Here is a 20,442-nt window from a genome sequence, read left to right as displayed (position 1 = left end):
GTTAAATTGATCAAAAGTGACAGTAAGACATTTATAATCTTACAGAAGATTTTAAAGACTTTTTCGTTTACTTTTTATTCATTAAAGCAATAAAATCCTGAGAAAAAGGGATTGATTTACACTTTATTTCGATAGTCCACTTTAGACATTGAGCCCCCAAAGCCCCTCCTGCACGTGCCTGTATATATATTAGTGCTGTCAATCGATTAAAAAATTTAATTGCGTTAATCACAGTCATAAAATACTAGGATTTACCTGTAAATGTGTTGAAAAAGAAATGCATGAAACTAGTTTAAGGAAACAGAATCTTTCACATTTCCGCCAGGTATGAGACATAATCCTTATTATTCTTTTATCATTATTCTTTTGTTTTTATTCAGCCATTATCAGCCTTTAGTTTAAACTGGCAATAAAACGTTTACCAAGCCACATCACTTCAATCCCAGTATACATTTACCCAACTATTATCAAAAGTATTTCTAAATAAACACAACAAAACATTTCTTGCGACCTTACGTGAAGTATTATGACAAAATGCATTATGAAGAAGAATTGGACCTGTTCTGCAGCTGCATTAGAGCTAATATTAGCATCATGCTACATAAGACAATTTATGAGATTAATAATACACTTTTACTCAGAACTCACTTCAAACCACCATCCAGTGTTTGTAATAACTTCCTTTTACGATCACATGTGGAATTTGGTCGTTTGCTGTTGTTAAAATATGCTATTTATAGCCTTTTATATTGCTGCACAAATTAGCATTTCAGATGTACACATTCAATCTCAAGAAAATCACATACAGACCATATCTATCATAATCGTGTGTTTATTATCTTATATAATCTATAGTGGCTGTTGTCATGTTTATTTCTGCTGTGTAAAAGCCTTAACATGTATGCTCTGCTGAAACTCACGTTGTTTGATGTTACAACCGCCTCTCCATTCTTAAAGTCGGTGTTACACCAAATTCTGTGACCCTAGTAGGCGCTGTTGTCACTGTTTGGTGACACAGGCGGATTGGGCACGCAAACAGCGTACAGGTTTAAAGCGCCCGTGCACATTGTATGAGCGCGTCAACACAGTCTGGTCGTGTCAATTAATTCTGGTGATGTGAAACCTCCTCTATTGTATAATCCATCCAGGGAAGATTTTGGGTCTAATATGAACAGTTCAGCTGTTACATTAAATAATTTGTATTTATTCATTAATTTTCTAATACCTTTAAATGGATAAAAATCTACTTATTTATTTTTTAATTAAAAAATTTCCTCTGCTTATGTTTTAGCCTTAAGTGTTATACAGGCTCCTGTAGATACTCTTGAATGTTATTGAATATGTTTGTACAAATTCTTAACCGCTTCTTCAATAAATAAAAATTTAAGTGTCAGTGTGGAATTTTTGTTTAGAAATGCTGGTTATTCAGCAGGCTTATTAAACCAATTTAAAATTTCATGAGCATAAACACAATCCAGTTGTTTGCAGAGTAACCTATTTTCGCATTTTGTATGCGACAAATGTTTAACAATGTTCATGAAGCTGATGTCACAAAAACAGGCTACTAATCTATTTAAAGGGGGCATCAGAATATGTGACCCCATTGTTATGGGTTTGAAAATTCCTGATACAACAATCAAACCATTTCAGGTAACTTATCTGTCCTTCCATGTACCTTTATTTTATTTTTTATTTATTATTTAGGGCTTATTTATTTTTTGGTTTTACTGAAAAAGAAGTTTCAAGTATAATTGCTTAGAAAATGAAGATTCAAGTAGCTTTATTGCCACGGTTTTACAATGGTTTCACACTGGCAAACCATTAATAGCACTCTGATCTAATGATATTAAGTATTGTCCAATTTACAGGCAGCAAACACTGCACATAATTATTTTATTTTATTTATAGTTTATGCTAATTCCCTTACCAATCATGCAAAAATTTGAGGCTCTCCTCTTTATGATGTAACGCTGATGTTTATCAGCATTTTTGGGATATTCCCCCACGAGAAGATACCTCTTAAGCTCAGTTACCATGTTAGAATCCATGATGCATTGTTGTGACTTGCAAATAATCCTGCTTATATACCATGCACATCAGTCAAGTTAGTCCTTAAAGTTATCAGTGGATGATGAGCACCTGAGCACACACTTGATTTGCATTTATTCTATTTATTCTCTAACTTATAAGGGGAAGGCTTTAATTGCTTCTTGTGTGATGTCAGCTTCATGAAGAATAATTGCTGTTGCATGTTGACACATAATCGGCTATTCTGCAAACAACTGCATTGTTTATTCTCATGATATTTTTATTTAGTTTAATAAGCCTGATGAGTAATAAGCATTTCAATAGAAACATTCCACACAGTCACCTTGTATTTTTTCAACAAACAGATAAGTAATTGTACAAACAAATTTGTGGGAGATTTTTTATTTATCTGTTACATGTGTTGCTCTTCTCTGCTCCTTCACTGGGCCGTAACAAAAATTAACTAAAATATAGGTGTCATATAGGTGTAAAAGAGAGAAAAGCCAACAACAAAGTGTTATGTGTATCTCGACTAGCTTTGAAACAACAATTGAAAAGTAACGGGACACTAACACCTCTGCGCCCTCTCAACACACAGCTGTGCTCTCTCAGTCTTGTAAGGTTGCGACTTTTAAATGATGCAAACGTGCAGAAGCAGCCAATCCACTTCTCCAGTCAATTATGAGCAGGAACCTGGAGTAACGGAGAGAGAGAGCAATTGAACAGAGAGAAGAGAGACAATGCACAAAAGCCACAATTTAACACCATAATTTTTAAAATAGAAATTAAAGTGCAAATGTAAAAACTAAAAGTCTTAGAAAATGAATAAATAAAATAAATGCCAGTTAATATTGTAAAAGCTGTAGTGTTCATATTAAAACTTTCAAATGTTTTTAGTGTATTTACTTATTTTTAAAATAACATTTGGAGAACATCAAAGTCTTTCTGTGGGAAAGAATTTCCCTTAGGCTATATATATATATATATATATGTATGTATGTTTGTTGATGTAAAGAAATCTGTTTTGAACAGTTCATTCGGCGCACGCGACCAGACTGTGTTGACGCGCTCATACAATGTGCACGGGCGCTTTAAACCTGTACGCTGTTTGCGTGCCCAATCCGCCTGTGTGATACAGTTCAAGCCAAACAGTGACAACAGCACTTACTAGGGTCACAGAATACGATGGTCACAGAATTTGGTGTAACACCGGCATGAAATCAAAATCAACTATTCTTATTTTTTAATGGAATACTGTAGTGTTTATTATAAAGAATTTATCCGTGCACTTCATTATTTTTTTTAAATTCATGAACCCTCCTAATCTTTAATCAAAAACGTTAACCTCCCCTCCCCCTCAAAACGACTCCTCTACTCTTCCAGTCACGAGTGATGGTGCAAGGGCGGAGCTAGTGATGTAAGGGGTAAACACTGGGATAAATCAAGTCCCGCCCTCTCATTTCAGATGCCGTTTCACTCGGATATACGTCACAGTGGAGAAGAAAAGTCAGTCGCAACTTCCCTTTCATGCCGACTTTAAGTGGCCAGGGATACATTCCAAGTATAATACACATTAGTAAAAGGATCTATTTTAATTTTTATTTGTCTACACTTTGAGCGGCCGCCGTACATTAAAAAAGTAGCCCAAAAAACCGCAGCCCACGGCTCTGTAATTTTTTCCCGCGACTGTATTTTCAAAATAGCCCACTTGTGCCGCAACACTGGTTCGCTGTACCCTCGTCACACAATGATAGATAACCTTCTGCGCTGCGATGACGGGAAGAAGTTGGGGTCCAACCTTATCAAACGATTAATCTGCATTAAAAAATATTAACGCGGTAAATTTTTTAATTAATCGCATGCGTTAACGCGTTAACGTTGACACCTAATATATATATATATATATATATATATATATACATCTCAATAATTAGAATGTTATGGAAAAGTTCATTTATTTCAGTAATTCAACTCAATCTCAACAAATTAGAATACTTCATAAGACCAATAAAAGAAACATTTTTAGTGAATTGTTGGCCTTCTGGAAAGTATGTTCATTTACTGTATATGTACTCAATACTTGGTAAGGGCTCCTTTTGCTTTAATTACTACAGTTTGGCGTGGCATGGAGGTGATCAGTTTGTGGCACTGCTGAGGTGGTATGGAAGCCCAGGGGCCTCATTTATAAAGTGTGCGTACGCACAGATTTGATCTTAGAGTGTGCGTACGCTTAAATCCACGCCAACGCTCATATTTATAAAAACGGTCTTTGACGTGGAAAAGTGCTTAGCATCACGTCAGGGTCCGAGCAGACGTACACACTTTTTATTGTCGGAGTAATGCAGATTTTTTCAAATGTAAGCTGTTCTTGCAGCTCGCTCTTCTAAATAATGATGATTGGTGATATTTTATATGTTAATGATATTAATTAGGAGTCGTTTACAAGGCAGAGAGCTGAAACATTCAATTGCGCGCAAGTTCAAGATAATTTGCAATTCATAGATTTCACATCTGAAAGAGGCGTACGCTCGTTTTCTGTTCGTACGTTCATTCTATGAATCGCACGTACGCATTTCTGAGAAACGATCGTAAGATCAAATTTAGGACGGTTTCTGCGCAACAATTTATAAATGAGGCCCCAGGTTTCTTTAACAGTGGCCTTCAGCTCATCTGCATTTTTTGGTCTCTTGTTTCTCATTTTCCTCTTGACAATACTCCATAGATTCTCTATGGGGTTCAGGTCTGGTGAGTTTGCTGGCCAGTCAAGCACACCAACACCATGGTCATTTAACCAACTTTTGGTGCTTTTGGCAGTGTGGGCAGGTGCCAAATCCTGCTGGAAAATGAAATCAGCATCTTTAAAAAGCTGCTCAGCAAAAGGAAGCATGAAGCTCTCCAAAATTTCTTGGTAAACGGGTGCAGTGACTTTGGTTTTCAAAAAACACAATGGACCAACACCAGCAGATGACATTGCACCCCAGATCATCACAGACTGTGGATACTTAACACTGGACTTCAAGCAACTTGGGCTATGAGCTTCTCCACCCTTCCTCCAGACTCTAGGACCTTGGTTTCCAAATGAAATACAAAACTTGCTCTCATCTGAAAAGAGAACTTTGGACCACTGGGCAACAGTCCAGTTCTTCTTCTCCTTAGCCCAGGTAAGACGCCTCTGACGTTGTCTGTGGTTCAGAAGTGGCTTAACAAGAGGAATATGACAACTGTAGCCAAATTCCTTGACACGTCTGTGTGTGGTGGCTCTTGATGCCTTGACCCCAGCCTCAGTCCATTCCTTGTGAAGTTCACCCAAATTCTTGAATCGATTTTGCTTGACAATCCTCATAAGGCTGCGGTTCTCTCGGTTGGTTGTGCATCTTTTTCTTCCACACTTTTTCCTTCCACTCAACTTTCTGTTAACATGCTTGGATACAGCACTCTGTGAACAGCCAGCTTCTTTGGCAATGAATGTTTGTGGCTTACCCTCCTTGTGAAGGGTGTCAATGATTGTCTTCTGGACAACTGTCAGATCAGCAGTCTTCCCCATGATTGTGTAGCCTAGTGAACCAAACTGAGAGACCATTTTGAAGGCTCAGGAAACCTTTGCAGGTGTTTTGAGTTGATTAGCTGATTGGCATGTCACCATATTCTAATTTGTTGAGATAGTGAATTGGTGGGTTTTTGTTAAATGTGAGCCAAAATCATCACAATTAAAAGAACCAAAGACTTAAACTACTTCAGTCTGTGTGCATTGAATTTATTTAATACACGAGTTTCACAATTTGAGTTGAATTACTGAAATAAATTAACTTTTCCACAACATTCTAATTTATTGAGATACACCTGTATATATATGGTTACACTTTACTTTGATGGTCCACTTTTGACATTCTACTAACTATAAGTAACTTTATAACTACATGTCAACTAATTCTCATTAATTTGCAACTACATGTCTACTAACTCTCAGTAGGGTAGGTTTAGGGTCAGTAGAATAAGTTGACATATACTTGCAAAGTTTCTCATAGTCAGTATGTTGTATGTTGTGGACCCATCAAAATAAAGTGTTAGAAGATATTAAGCAGACAGTCTACTAATACTCTAATGACTGCTGTTGACATGTAGTTGCAAAGTTACTTACTGTTACTGTCATAAGCAGCAAATCAGCATATCAGAATGATTTCTGAAGGATCATGTGACACTGAAGACTGGAGTAATGATGCTGAAAATTCAGCTTTGCATCACAGGAATAAATTAAATTTTTAAATATATTCAAACAGAAAAATGTTATTTCAAATTGTAATGATATTTCATAATATTACTGTATGTTTGATCAAATAAATGCAGTCTTGGTGAGCATAAGAGACTTTAAAACATTAAAAATCAACTTTTAAACAGTAGTGTACATGTAGCAGTATAATAATAAAGAAAAAAAAACAATATAATAATTATTATTATAAAATATTTTTGCATTAATAATAATCAAAATGTTCTCTGGATACACCAAGGAACTTTACTTGATACTTCCTTCAGGTCAGTTTACAAAATGAATCATTCAAACATTTTGTCGTCTGTTCCAATTCTGTATGTTTATAGTTGGTATCTTATGTTTAGACTGTAATTTATAGTCTTTATATTGTCCTGCTCTTCTTATGTCAGATGGGATGACGGACCAGGGCAACAGACTGTCTTATATTCTTATCAACCCTTCACCCGACACACGCCTGGAGCTCTATGATGTCGTGTGAGTACGATGACATCACAAGACAGCATTTTAAGGCATTTTTGGGGTGCCTCAAATGTGAATAATTAAAAATGATAGTTTTACTCAATATTTGTGTGTGCTGTGTATTTTTATGCTTGTTAGAGTATTGTATTCTGTTCAGGAAACACTCATGTGGCTGTTTGTGCAACAAATCAGATCTGAGCACAGTGAATGTGGTCATTCCTGCAGGTATCTGATCAGACCAGACCTTCTGTCACCAGTGCCTAACCAGGCCGGCGGTCGCAAGCCCAGCGCAGGGCCGGCGGAGGGACACAGATTTGACACACAAGACAGCACTCATCTATAAACATAATCACCACAGGCCACCAGCATGAGAACATGTGGACATACTTATATATATATATGTGTGTGCGTGTGTGTGTGTGTGTTTACGGTTGCGAGAGAGAGAGGATTACCTGTGCAGATGGGACTGTGAGCTGAATCTACACTGTAAAAAGTGATCTAGCTTTTAGTTTCCTTCAGTCAGCTTTCATGTTAAATAGTCAATACAACTGAAACTTTTGAGAGAACATGTTTTTTTAAGCTTTCATTGAATCAATTAATGAATGCTTTTTACAAAAACCACCAAGAGCCTGTCCAGGTCACATTAAATGCCAAAATTAGAAGAAAAAAAAAATAGATGTTTTGAATTGTGATGCTATTTTCATGACAATTAAATATATTTGTTTCATTTTGCAATACAAGTCATTACGGAAGTCCGTTTCCACCACTGAATAACATTTTTGTTTTAAAAAAAAGGTTAATGCGACTGTGAAAAGAAGTCAGAATTGTGAGATATAAACTTGCAATTGCGAGTTATAAAGTCAGAATTGCGAGATATAAACTCACAATTCTGACATTTTTTATATCTTGTTTTATATCTGAGTTTATATCTTGCAATTCTGACAACTGTGAGTTAAAGTCCAATTTTGAGGGGAAGGGGGGGAGACTGATATGTACTCAGAATTGCGAGTTTGTATCTCACAATTCTGACTTTATAACTTGCAATTGTGTGATATAAACTTGCAATTCTGAGAAAAAAAAGTCAGAATTGTGAGTATGTATCTCGCAGTTCTGACTTTATTTGTCAGAATTGCGACTTTATATATCACAATTATGACTTTTTAACTTGCAATTGCGAGTTTATATCACACAGTTCTGAGGAAAAAAAGTCAGAATATCAAGTTTGTATCACACAATTATGAGAAAAAAAGTCAGAAACTCGCAATTACCTTTTTTATTTTTTATTCAGTGGCGGAAACAGGCTTCCATAAGTCACAGCATATTTCACATGCTAAAAAATTACTTATTTTCCATTAAAATATGGTAATTGTAATTGTCACAATCATAATGGTCCTAAAAGTATGCTTCATTATTTATTATTGTTCTCTCAAGAGCATGGTTAAAATAAATAAAAATGAAAAAAAAAAATATATATATATATATATATATATATATATTGCCATGTCCGCTTATTATAAGCACTTCTGGAATTCCTTTTTTTTCTCTCTCTATCAGTCATATGTTTCAGCCTCATGCTTTGCCCCAGTAGCACAATAAAGTCTGATGACTTCTAATATAACTTATGATCCTTATAATATGTATTGTAACATGTATAATATGTATGTAACAATACGTAGCTTTGTTTAAGTATGATTCTGTAAATAACAGGAGGTAGAATATTTAACTTAAAAGTTGATCTACTGTATCTAAATCTATCCTATCAAATGTAAAAGATAAAAGCCGTCAGTGTATAAAACAAAAGAGTCTGTGCAAACCAAGAGTGATTTTTCAAGATGAAAATGCCATCTTTAAGGCACGAGACATCCATAATTTCTAGATCTTTTAACACATTCTTCACCAAAATGTGTTTCTGTAGGTCAAGAAATGCTCATGGGTTTGATTCCCAGGGAAAAACACACATAATTATAAAGGTTTACTTTAGGTACACAGTAAGATGAAAATGTAAATATATGACTGACAAATTTAGACAAAGCAACTGGGTAACAAACTGGGAACGTTAAAACAACTGAAAGTTTTAAAACTACTAGTTTATCAAATATTTACTGCACTTAATTTAATTTGTCAAGATTATACAAAACGAACAATATCTGTTGAATCTTTTAAATGAATGCATAAAGTCAAGGTTTTTAAATTAAATTAACATAATAAAGCTCTCCAAAGAAAATACTGGATTCATTTTAAATCACATCAGTGCAAATGGATTACAAACTTTTGTATATTTAAGCAACAAATCACTTTTTACAGTGTAATCTAATCCTTATTTTCTTACTAAAGGACATTCCAATGCATGAACCTTTGAAAAACTCATTTACATTTGATTTATGCATCAAATTATTTTTGATGCGAGACAGCCGAGGCCACGTAAGTGCATTTATGATGTAACTTGTAATAGTCTCTGTGCATGTGAATATATGTTGAATAGCCAGCACTGCCAATCTTAACTTGGACTGCCAAAGGAACATGCTGCCAAATGTCCGTGGACGGGGTTTGTTCTCTGTTGCTCTCTGTCATGTACATTCAGTGTCTGTAGGCTGCTCTGGACCCTGGGATTTGTCAAGCCGTATCAGAAAGGCAGTGCTTGTATGTTTTGTGAATGTTTTCTACTGTTGTCTTTCCCAAATTCTCTCTGGACTTGCATATTGCTTTGCAAGCTGCCAAAAAGGATCTTATTAAATGGTCATTGGACCAAATGAATGATCCACAATCTTTCTCATTCTTTTACCGCAACATCTGTTGGTTATTCTCAGAGGAGGCTTTAAAAACAAGCCGTCTGTGTCTTCAATGACATTTTGAAGTCATTGTTTTTAAAGAAAATTGAATTCTTTCTGTACAATGGCTTAAGTCTATTTGATGTTTGCTTTGATAAGATCATCTGTTCAGCTTTGGGTTTGTGGGTTTATTTGTTTTATTCCCCCTTCTATTGAGATGTTTCTGCCTTTGCCAAGGCTGTTTTTGTCATTTGTCAGTATAATATCCTGTTGCTGGCATGCATGCTAAAGAACATGCATGTATAGACCAAGGATTTGTTCGTCCTGCCATGAAGTACAGGAGTGAACGAGAATGTACCGTCCTGCAGCTCTGTGTTGACAATGCACTTTTGCCTTGATTCAGTGCCATTCAAACACATGAGCATAATAAAATCAATCAAACTGATGACTTGTCTCTCATGCTTCCGTGTGTGAATTCACCGAAAGGGTGCCAAGTACACTGAGCAAAACATCTCACCCACGCACCCTTTTCCGAAAATCTAGTTTTCCAGACCATGACCCCTTTTTTAAATGCAAATACTGTACGCAGCCTACACATTAATAGGGATATTTTTAGAGTTGAATGCACTTTGTGCATCTGACCAGCTCATGCACTGTTCTATTTAACTGTTGTGAACTTGTATTTTGGTAAACAGAGAGAATGACTCACTATAATTAAACTGCAAACAGCACCCCAACACACGTTCCATTATTCTCACAGATTTCCTGCTCAGCGGTGAATGACACAGTTTTAAATAAAAATCACGTTTTGATGTGTTGCAGTTACAAATCTACAGGTGAAAAGGTTGCTCTAGGATGCGTGTCAAACTCTGTCAAACTATCCTGCAGAGTTTAGTTCCAAATACCTGCCTGGCAGTTTAAAGCAATCCTGAAGACTGTGATTAGCTGTGTGTTTAATTAGGGTTGACCAACCAGGGCCCAAGCTACAGGGCCTGATCCTGTGGAGCCAGAGGCTATAAAACCAGGTCAAGAAACAGAAAGGGTCCCAGTATAGACCTTTTTCCTGAATAACGGATGAGCGGCGCCATGATGGATTCTAACTTCCGTTTGGGTGCTCTCATGTTCCGGTCTCCATAGAAATCCATTAAAACATGGTAAAAAAAAGATAGACTGAATTGAAACTTTTTCAAAATAACTACATATAAAAATGTGCGGAGGGTTGCTGTGCTGTTGTTGTCTGCCACAGTAACGGCAGTAAGCTAAGGAATTCCTTTAAAGTACTTGTTTTGCGTATCAGAAAATCTGTCTTGTCAGGCACTGTATACATGGCTTGCAGCGCTTAAGTTAAAATACTGAGTGTGAAATAATAATATATGTTAAAATAATGTTTGCTCTTATCATTCTGTGTACAAAATCCCATGAACTTCACCCCGATCGGGAGCTGTATCACTCATCTGTTTTCAATGCAGCTTAACCTCGTGTCGCTTCATGTCATCTTCCCACTATTGAACTATGACTGGTCCTTAACTGCAGAAAGACGGTCATTGCAACACTGTAAAGTGATGAAACAATGGCGCCACATGATTTTTTAAAATGACTTTCATAGGTTTCACATTATATTATCGGCTCTGAAAATATGTAAATGTGACTAGAAACCGGAAATGTAAAGCACTGTTCTAATCGGGGGAGACTTCTGCGTTCAGAAAAAGGTCTATAACCAACAGAATACTGGCAGATGATGAATAAGGCAGCAAGAAAAGAAGAATCAAGATCTTCTTTAAAAAGCCATGGCAGGCCCCAAATGGACTGTACTTGAACAAAATCAGTCAAGTTCCAAGAAAGACGCTATATCTTAATCACTGGAAGAATTAGAGGAAACCACGAGTCTACCAAATGTTGCCAAGTACAAATACCTGAAGCTGTACAACAGAACACCAAAAAAACAGCAAGAAGAAGATACATATTTGCCTTTTCTTGCATTGTTGCAATGCTCTTCTTACTGGGGTTTCCAAATCCACACTAAACAAATTGTTTACAATGTGTACAAAATTAGGATCCTGATTTGGACTAGGGCAAGTAGTCTTTGCACTGGCTCCCGATTAAGAAGCTTGGGCATTTTGCTACAAATTCTTTTTTGTGTTCCCCAAAAGGAAAAAAAAAAGGGTATTAGACATTGAATGCTAAAAAAAAACAAGAGCTGTTGAAACTTTCCAGTTCCACTAGTGTACTATTGTTGTAATAACAAGCAGTCATTGTAGGATTAGTGTTGACAGAATACAAAACTGTTATCATGTTTTTTTGATTCACCCTCTGATCATATAATTTATAATTTTCTCTGTCATATATACTGCATGAGCATAATACCCCATTGCAGTATGGGTGTGGAGTTAACTTGAGTTGTATAAAAAGCACGGGTGGGGCAGATTAGGTGCCAGAAGCTGACTAACACAACACGGCAGCAGTGATAGCGTGCAAATCTTGATCGGTGGAGCCAACCGGGGCTTGGGCTTAGAAATGGTTAAGCAACTCTCTGAGAACTCTTATCTGTCGTGACCCAGATGGGCCAAAGTATGAGGTGAATTATGAATAGCTAACATAAATAGTGAAAAAAAAATGAGAAATTATAATGTGCCTTGTTTAATTATGCATTTTATCTTCTAAAGGCATTGAGAGAACTAGCGAGAAAGCATCCAAGTTTTATAACTATCATATGTCTTGGTAAATGTGCATGTGTCCTACTTGGTGCATTTAAAATTTTCTTGGAAATGGGAGAGAATTTGAGAATTTCAAAGAGATTTTTCTGTGGTTTATGAATATCATTTCATTGCTTGATACTTTAGCACTAGTATTTGTTCTGTTACTTTTAGATGCTGATGATCCATCCAGTGTCAAGGAGTCTGCCAAGAAAGTGGGATCTCTACTTGGAAACAACGGTTGATAATGCTGGAATCATGGCAAATGGCACCTGTTGAAGACATGAAAAACACCTTCAACACCAATATGATAGGACCCTTATTAATCATTGTGGCAATGTAGAAAGCATTGTTAAGAGCTCTAAATCAGCAATTTGTCCTTTGCCATTGTGTCCTGCAGGCTAGGGGCTGTCACTATTGTGTCACCAGGACACAGCTTATTAAAATGTTTAATAAATAGTTGTCACTGGATGTGCCAGAATTTGCGAGGATTGTGGCACTGTATGTGGCACTGTAACATTTTGTTATTCAGAATGTTCATGTAATCGTGAATTGAGTGAGCGGGCAGCACTACATACTGGCCAAAGTGGACGGAAATTGTTAAAACCTGAGAATATTTGAGCTAAACTCAAGCTTAATGTTACCAGTAAGGTTCAGTATACACGTTTCCACTATTCTGAAGGATGAAGATGCCAAAGAGGGCATTTTTTATTTCAGCAATGCTTTTGCATCTTGACAAACTTTCTATGCATTACTGACACATTGCCCTGAGAATAATGAATAATTTGATATCATCACCTACTGGTCAAAACTTAAATAGCCATAAATAATCGGAAATCAGCTTATAGCCTTAAAATGAGTTTTCTTTTAATCACTGAGATTGATACGACCATACAAATCCACTCAAAATCATGCCTTGCACTGGTGTGGTTATGCTGTAATTGCAGCTTGAAGCTATATTTATTTTTAATATTGCATGTTAGTATGCTAATAAATACATGTTTTTATTTTCACCAGGCAACACTTGAACCAAAAGAAAGTGTGGAGGGGGTGCTGCGTGTCATTGGCAGCCTTACTGAGAAGCAGCACGGTGGATTCTTGAACTACACTGGAGAAACAGTGACCTGGTAAACCAGAACAAAATCTCTCCCATATAGTTGTAAAAGGGCTGATCCAGCTCCAAACTGCACTATTTTATGTATTTATCATAAAAGTGCATACTGAATCTTTAGCACTTAATTTCAGGACACAAGTGCTTTTGGCTGACACATGACAATTTTATATTATATACTGCAGCATTTTATACAATAAAACACTCTGATCAATAAAGCAGTACTGTCTGTGCTTTATTAACTGAATATGCTGCAATGATAGTGCTTACCAATTCCACACATTGTTTAATCAGGTAAAGAAGTTGAATAAAAGTATATGTAGCGTAGCATGTACTGTATAACGAGTATAACAGGTAAAACCTATATTATTTTTTGTTCTAGGCCAAACTAAAAATAATATAGGTGAGAAGCAGCAATCAGAGGTGAGAAGAGGCCACAGAGTCATACGAAAGATATGAAACTAATACAGCCATGCAGGAAATCAGTTTCCAGGGTCAACCATCACAGTAAATATAGATTTGAATATAGAACTGAATGATGGAACTATACAACAATATGTTTTGGATCCCTATAGAAAATAATATAAAAGTAGTTTTATTAATCCACAAGTTGAAGAAAATCCAATATGAATATAACAAACATAACAGCTTAACTTTAAGGCAATGACTAACAAAAAAACACAGGGCAATAAATACAGGGGGGATGTATATAGGGAAGTGTGCATATCTGTAAGCACGAAAACAAAACAAAAAAGAGCATACTTGAAACTAGAAAACCAATCAAACTGGGAAGTAAAACTGTGGACTCAAGCATACAGATGCACTGGAATCAAATACACTTCAAAATAAGTTTTTGGATCAAAATGCAACAGAAACACATGTAGCATAGCCTTGGTCTCCTTGGTTTAGCTGGAAGGTCATAAGGCCCAGGCTCGATGGGACAGGTTAGAGCTGGAAGGTCAAAATACCTAGGCTAAGGCCACAACACTGAAGACCACGGACTACCTAAATGGCCAAGAGACTGTGGTCTCACCAGTGGGGCCAGTGGGCTGAGGAGAGCCAAAAGAGCAAAAGGATCAGGAGGAGTCAGGTGAGCCGATACAGATTATATCAGCATTTGTGATCTTTATTTCTAAGCCAACAGTTCTGGTGATTTTTATTGAAAGAGATAGCTTCTGTGCTTATGTGCATCTTGCCTTTATAGAACAGCTGCCCAGGGACATGGACTGACTTTTCTTAAAATGGACTTTGCTTCAATCTGCAAAGCTGCAGTACAGGCGTTGTCGATCTTTAACCTCTTACCCCTGACATAGTATATCTGATATAAAAATTACAGTAAATCTAGAATCAGTAATAAAGCACTATTTTTTTTTTTTTTTTCATATGTATCTCTGACTTAATTAAACCCCAGTTATTGAAACTGTCACCTTGACTTGAATCCATTCTAGTAACAATAATTTAGTTTGGGGCCAATTTAACCCTTGCAAATACACACTGTAGAAAAACAACATTACAAATTAGACTATAAACAACTCTCAGGAGTGTGCTTCTGTAGTGTGTACACCAATCAGAGAATCTTAGCATATAATAAATGCATTGCATCAGTTCATGTTGGGGGTCTATGAAAACCCAAAAGAGAATACATAAGTAAATGTTTATTGAGGACATTTGAAAAGTTCAATTTTGGTTTATAATTAGTTCTAATACTAATATGGAAAAGTCATAAAGTTTCAGTTTGAAGAAGAACAAAGATTCTGCCATCAGGAAGGTTGCCAAAGGGTAAACATGACTAAAAAATAAAACACACTGATCAAACAAAATCACAAATAACATTGTGTAATTTTTCTGAAGGCACAATTCTTGTTTCCTGGAAAAAAAAAAAAAAAAAAGATTATAAAAGTGACACCATATTTAGTAAGTGTTTTGACAGCATTTGTTACTATTCTGATTTAATATTGTTGCATATCAATCAGATTTATATAAGAGATAAATGTATATGTAAAAATATCAACATGTATAAGTTTGTGCAACAAATTATTGATAAAACTTCACAACATACACTACAGCGGAAAGTCTGGACACACTTGACTACTTCTGTTTCTCAAAACTTTTGCAGAAATTCTAAAAATTACAGAGGCATTTGACCCTCATAACACAGGTTATATTTAAGTTTAAAGAAATCTCTTATGGAAAGTGACACACATTTGAGGTCAAGAACAATCTCCAACATTTACACTTTATTACTGTCAAGTTTAACTATATTTGAGTCAGAGGTCAGCTTGAGCCTGAGGCTTTGGAGAACCCTGGCCTAGTCTGCAATATATTCCTGACAGTTATGTATAATATAATGCAATAGTCCTGCATGTAACTGCAAACAATGCAGTGCTTCACTTGGCCGAGGTCACCACCATGAGGCTGATAACGGTACTGCTGTTCCTCATGGCTTCTCCAGGTCAGACTGTCATTGATGTGCGCAATTTAAGCCTTGTTTGTTCTTGACACAGTCGTTTAGATTCAACATGTTCTGCGTAGCATTATTCTCTGAAACGACAGTCAACAATGCAGAGAAAATATCAACTGAACCAGCAAAAAGCAGAAACTTTACCTTTACCCAAATAAACTATTCATTGTTTAATGGTAGTTGGTTGTGGTGGACAAAACTACAAAACATGGCAGCAGTATCTAGGCTAGTTGCATATTTCTGATTGACAGCTGTGGATTTACATTTATATTTTAAAGCATCAAGACTTGCATTGCATAAATGTTAGCATTAAAAATATATATTTTTACACTGTAGAAATATATATTTATATGTATACTGAGTCCAAAACCACCCTCTATACCCACATTTACAAGGAAAATATAGTAGATGTACACGTGTTGTACACTTCTTATTGCAGTGCATTCTGGGATTGAATGAGTGCACTATAATCTTGATTAGCCTATGTTTCTGGATAACACTAAAAATGTCTGAAACATGAAACTGGGCATCAAAGATCATTTTGGACAAACGTGTTTGTAGCTTGCCATTTTCCATAATTGGGATGACATAATTGCTAAAAATCAAAATTTCTGTCGAAAAAATTAATGGGATTTTTTTTTACTGTTGAACTCTATTATCCAATAAAATCTTGGGCCCGTCTGACCAAGGCTCTTAGAACTGTTGTCTTTGAAAAATGTCAGTTCCGCGACTACACAGGAGATGTGCAGATGTTTTATAAGTATGCCAGGCAATTCAGCTTTGAGTAGCCTATGTGTTTCATCTTGTGTCTTTTGTTTTCTGTATGACCTTGCACAGGCTGCTGCTGCACTTTTATTTCAAGCTACAACTTTCCACAGGCAGTCACTATTAATAATCGAATTGACAGCATTCCTTTACTCTGTCTGCATCTGTTGTTTATGAGCTGTCCTCTGAAGACAGACAAACACAGTGGGGATGGCCTCAGGCCTCCAAGAGGAGTTTATGCAACATAATACAACATAACACTCCAGAAGGGGGAATGAAATGTCCGGTTGGATTATCAAAAAAAAAAAAAAATGGGTGAAAACTCGCGGTGAGTTCCCTGCGAGTGAAAGCGAGAAAGTGAAGAAGAAATGGTACAGAGACTGCTCAGCTCTCTCCGTTAGTAATGGTGTTTTATTGAATTTGGACCGAACTTTATAAAAATAATTAATTTGAGAATAGTTAAATTGAGAATAATACGTCAATTCAAAAGAAGTTATAAGAAGAATGACTACTCCATCACTCATTTGGTCGTCTGGTCCGAGCCCTTCGTTATATTGTACACAGGACAGCCCTGGCTGTTTAGAGTAAACTTGACAAGTTCACCTCCATTAACGAAAAGATGTTGCGCGCGCGTGGTTACAAGAATGACTCGCCTCTTCTGGGATCGGCGCCGTGCCACAAAGATTCATGGTAAAGGGCGGCGATTAAAGTGACGGGGTGGCGCTAAAATATGGGGAAGCGATCTTTCTGCCACATCCTTAATTGCAGCATATTACATAGATACATACTTTTACATAGCCTACATGCAAAACACTTTTTTTTCTAAATGCACACAGAGTAGAAGCAGCCTGGCAGAACATGGCAGCAGTGAAAGCTTGCAAAATCTTAATCACTGGAGCTAACCGGGGTTTAGGCTTGGAAATTGTTAAACAACTCTCTGAGAACTCTTTTCCCAAACAGCATATCTTTGCTACCTGTCGTGACCCAGCCGGGCCGAAGTCTGAGGTGAGTTATGAATAACTAATACAGAAATAAATCGGGAGAAATGATAATGTACCTTGTTTAATTATGCATTTTATCTTTATAAAGGCGTTGAGAGAACTGGTGAAAAAGCATCCAAGTGCTATAACTATCATAAGTCTTGGTAAATGTGCATGTTTCCTATTTTTGCATTTAAAATTTCCTTAGAATTAGTTTTTGAGAATTTCAAAGAGATTTTTCAGTGTGTCTTGAATACCATTTAATTGCTTGATACTTTAGGACTGAGGTTTGTTCTGTTACTGTTAGATGCTGATGATCCATCCAGTGTCAAAGAGTCTGCAAAGAAAGTGGGATCTCTTCTGGGAAACAATGGTTTGAACCTGCTTGTCAATAATGCTGGAATCGTGGCAAATGGCACCATTCAGACCAGCAGTGTTGAAGACATGAAAAACACTTTCAACACCAACGTGATAGGACCCTTATTAATCATTAGGGTAATGTGATGCATCATTTAAAAAAAAAATAAATAAAAAAAAAAAAATAAAAATAAAAAATAAAAAAAAATATATATATATATATATATATATATATACTTATTTGAATGTCTTGAAATTATGAAATGTGCTGGGATCACCAGGACATACAGGCTAATAAAATTAGTGCTTTTTGGGAAGAACGTCTCACTGGATGTGCCAGAGTTTGCAAGGTTCAGAGCACTGTACCAGAACAAACTGCAGACCAGCTAGTCCCAAACACACTGCTGTGACATTACTAAAGTGAGCTACCGCTTTCTCGCTTGGTAATGATTTTGATTACGGCAGGTTGCATTGACTAGTCGAAACATTGTTTCTGTGTTTAATAATGGATCACAACATTCCCCTGTTAATCAGTCAACTACTATTCTAGACTAGTTCTACTGTAAAATGAGTTGGCAGACAGCTGTCTTATGAGTCATTTTAACACTACACTCATTTATGTGTAAAAATTACATACATAATTATTTCTCTTTCTTTTATGTAGGAGTACCTACTGTATCTACAAATGGCAGCAAAAGCAAGCAGGATACCAGGAATGTCCAGTAATAAAGCAGCTGTCATCAACATCTCCACTGTGGCGGGATCCATGACCAGAATGCCTTCCATATATAACCAATTCCCAACGTTGCCATATGGAGTGAGCAAGGTACGCCAATGTAATGCTAAGGCACTAGATAAACCCTTACTCAATTCAATACCTGTATAATCAGTATTGATGGCACGATAAGCTGATGTATTACTCAAACATTATGTTTGCCTATCAGGCAGGTTTTAACATGCTAACTGTGTTAGCTGCTGAAGAGTTTAAGGCAGATGAGATCCTCTGCATGGCCCTTCACCCAGGATGGGTGAAAACTGAGCTGGGTGGAGATGAGGTGAATGCTGATTTTTTTAAGTCACGCTCTGTTGCACCACATTTTTTCGATTTCCACCATTTTCAAAACATACTTCTTTCATTGTCAAACATTCCATCTTTAGAACACGGCTTTCATTGCTTCTTTATGAAGTTTTAGTCATATTGTTGTGACTATGTCAGTTGGTCATGATATTAAAATTATTTTGTTATTCAAAACAGTTTGCAAGTAATCATGAAATGAGTAGGTTACTGGCCAAAATGGGCAGAAATTGTTACAGCCTGAGTATATTTTGAGCTTAACTCAAGCTTCATGCAATAAAAATAAATATATATGTATATTTATCTCAGCAATGCTTTTGCATGCTAACAAGAAACTGTCTATGTGTTCCTCACACATTGCCCTGAGAATAATGTAAATTTGATGACATAATCACCTACTGGTCAAAAGAAATCTAATAGTGTTAAAACTAGTTTTCCTTTTATTTGCTGAGAGTGATATGACCCCACAAATCCATTCAACAACAAGCCTTGCACTGGTGTGGTTATGCTGTAATTGCAGCTTGAAGCTGTATTTATTTTTAATATTGCATGTTAGTATGCTAATAAATACATGTTTTTATTTTCACCAGGCAACACTTGAACCAAAAGAAAGTGTGGAGGGGATGCTGCGTGTCATTGGCAGCCTTACTGAGAAGCAGCACGGTGGATTCCTGGACTACACTGGAGAAACAGTGACCTGGTAAACAAGGTCAAGGTCACTATTTATTAATAAAAGTGCATACCGAATCATAAGCACTTAGGGATAAGGAATAATTCATAAGGGATACTTCACTCAATAAGGAAAACCTCATACAGGTTTGAAACTTCAGGGTGTGTAAATGACAGAATTTTCTCTTTTTTTGGGTGAAGTATATCTTTAATTTCAGGCCACAATGGTTTATGATAGACACATGATAATTTTATACTGTTTAGTATTTCATACAATAAAACACTCAATAAAGCAGTACTGTCTCTTTTTTTTACTGTATATTGCATGACTGTGATGACCAATTACATACACAGTTAAAGTTCAGGTTCAGGTAAGTAAGTTAAATAAAACCCATCTGTTGTGCTGTTACGCGGATGCGTGGTTGTGGCGTAGATAAAGTTGATACAAAAGAACGATGAGAGAACAAATGGCTTCAACACACTTTTCCATTTAATAAACTTAATTACCGACAAACACAAAGGGAGAACTCAGGACTTATAAAGGGGAGAGAACCAAAGAGCAAAACAACATAATCAAACTCAGGTGGAGACAATCAAACGATAATTAACTAATGAGGGCAGGAACTAAACCAAATAAGGAAAACGGGGATCACAGACAGGCAGACATGTAACAGTATCTCCCCCTCCCGGTAGGCGCGTCCCACGCGCCCTGGACGCCGGAGCAGGACGGAGATACACAGACACTTGAGGAGGCGTCCAGGGCGGTACAGGCGGCTCTTAGACCGTGGCGGGTCAGGGGACTCCGAGGG

At 36.6% G+C, this 20,442-nt stretch overlaps 2 protein-coding genes and 1 pseudogene across 5 annotated transcripts in view; all 3 read left to right on the top strand.

Annotated features, from left to right (window-relative positions):
• Window positions 1–9,967, top strand: part of LOC131537996 (potassium channel subfamily T member 2) — a 109,304-nt gene extending 99,337 nt beyond the window's left edge. For both annotated transcript variants that reach the window (XM_058771778.1, XM_058771777.1), the window contains 2 exons: window positions 6,685–6,769; window positions 6,980–9,967. In XM_058771778.1, the coding sequence (XP_058627761.1) occupies window positions 6,685–6,769; window positions 6,980–7,097 (203 nt within the window). In that variant the 3' untranslated portion in view covers window positions 7,098–9,967. The remainder of the gene's footprint in view (window positions 1–6,684; window positions 6,770–6,979) is intronic.
• Window positions 9,968–10,596: 629 nt separating this feature from the next.
• On the top strand, window positions 10,597–13,346 carry LOC131534922 (uncharacterized; annotated as a pseudogene).
• Window positions 13,347–14,155: 809 nt separating this feature from the next.
• LOC131537431 (C-signal-like) lies at window positions 14,156–19,921 on the top strand. 3 transcript variants are annotated; one of them, XM_058770833.1, is made up of 7 exons: window positions 14,156–14,416; window positions 17,513–17,557; window positions 17,642–17,696; window positions 17,840–18,027; window positions 18,554–18,715; window positions 18,834–18,944; window positions 19,555–19,921. In XM_058770833.1, the coding sequence occupies exons 1-7, from the start codon at window positions 14,336–14,338 to the stop codon at window positions 19,666–19,668; spliced, it is 756 nt and encodes a 251-aa protein (XP_058626816.1). In that variant the 5' UTR covers window positions 14,156–14,335; the 3' UTR covers window positions 19,669–19,921. The 3 variants fall into 3 exon arrangements, with proteins under 3 accessions (XP_058626816.1, XP_058626814.1, XP_058626815.1); XM_058770831.1 differs by having other exon boundaries at window positions 17,389–17,557; XM_058770832.1 differs by lacking the exon at window positions 14,156–14,416 and adding an exon at window positions 17,188–17,242 and having other exon boundaries at window positions 17,389–17,557.
• The last annotated feature ends 521 nt before the right edge of the window (window positions 19,922–20,442 follow it).

The sequence above is a fragment of the Onychostoma macrolepis genome, chromosome 03, assembly GCF_012432095.1.
Source record: "Onychostoma macrolepis isolate SWU-2019 chromosome 03, ASM1243209v1, whole genome shotgun sequence".
NCBI lineage: Eukaryota > Metazoa > Chordata > Actinopteri > Cypriniformes > Cyprinidae > Onychostoma > Onychostoma macrolepis.
The sequence above is the reverse complement of the archived record's forward strand: the minus strand, read 5'-3'. Positions and strand labels throughout refer to the sequence as shown.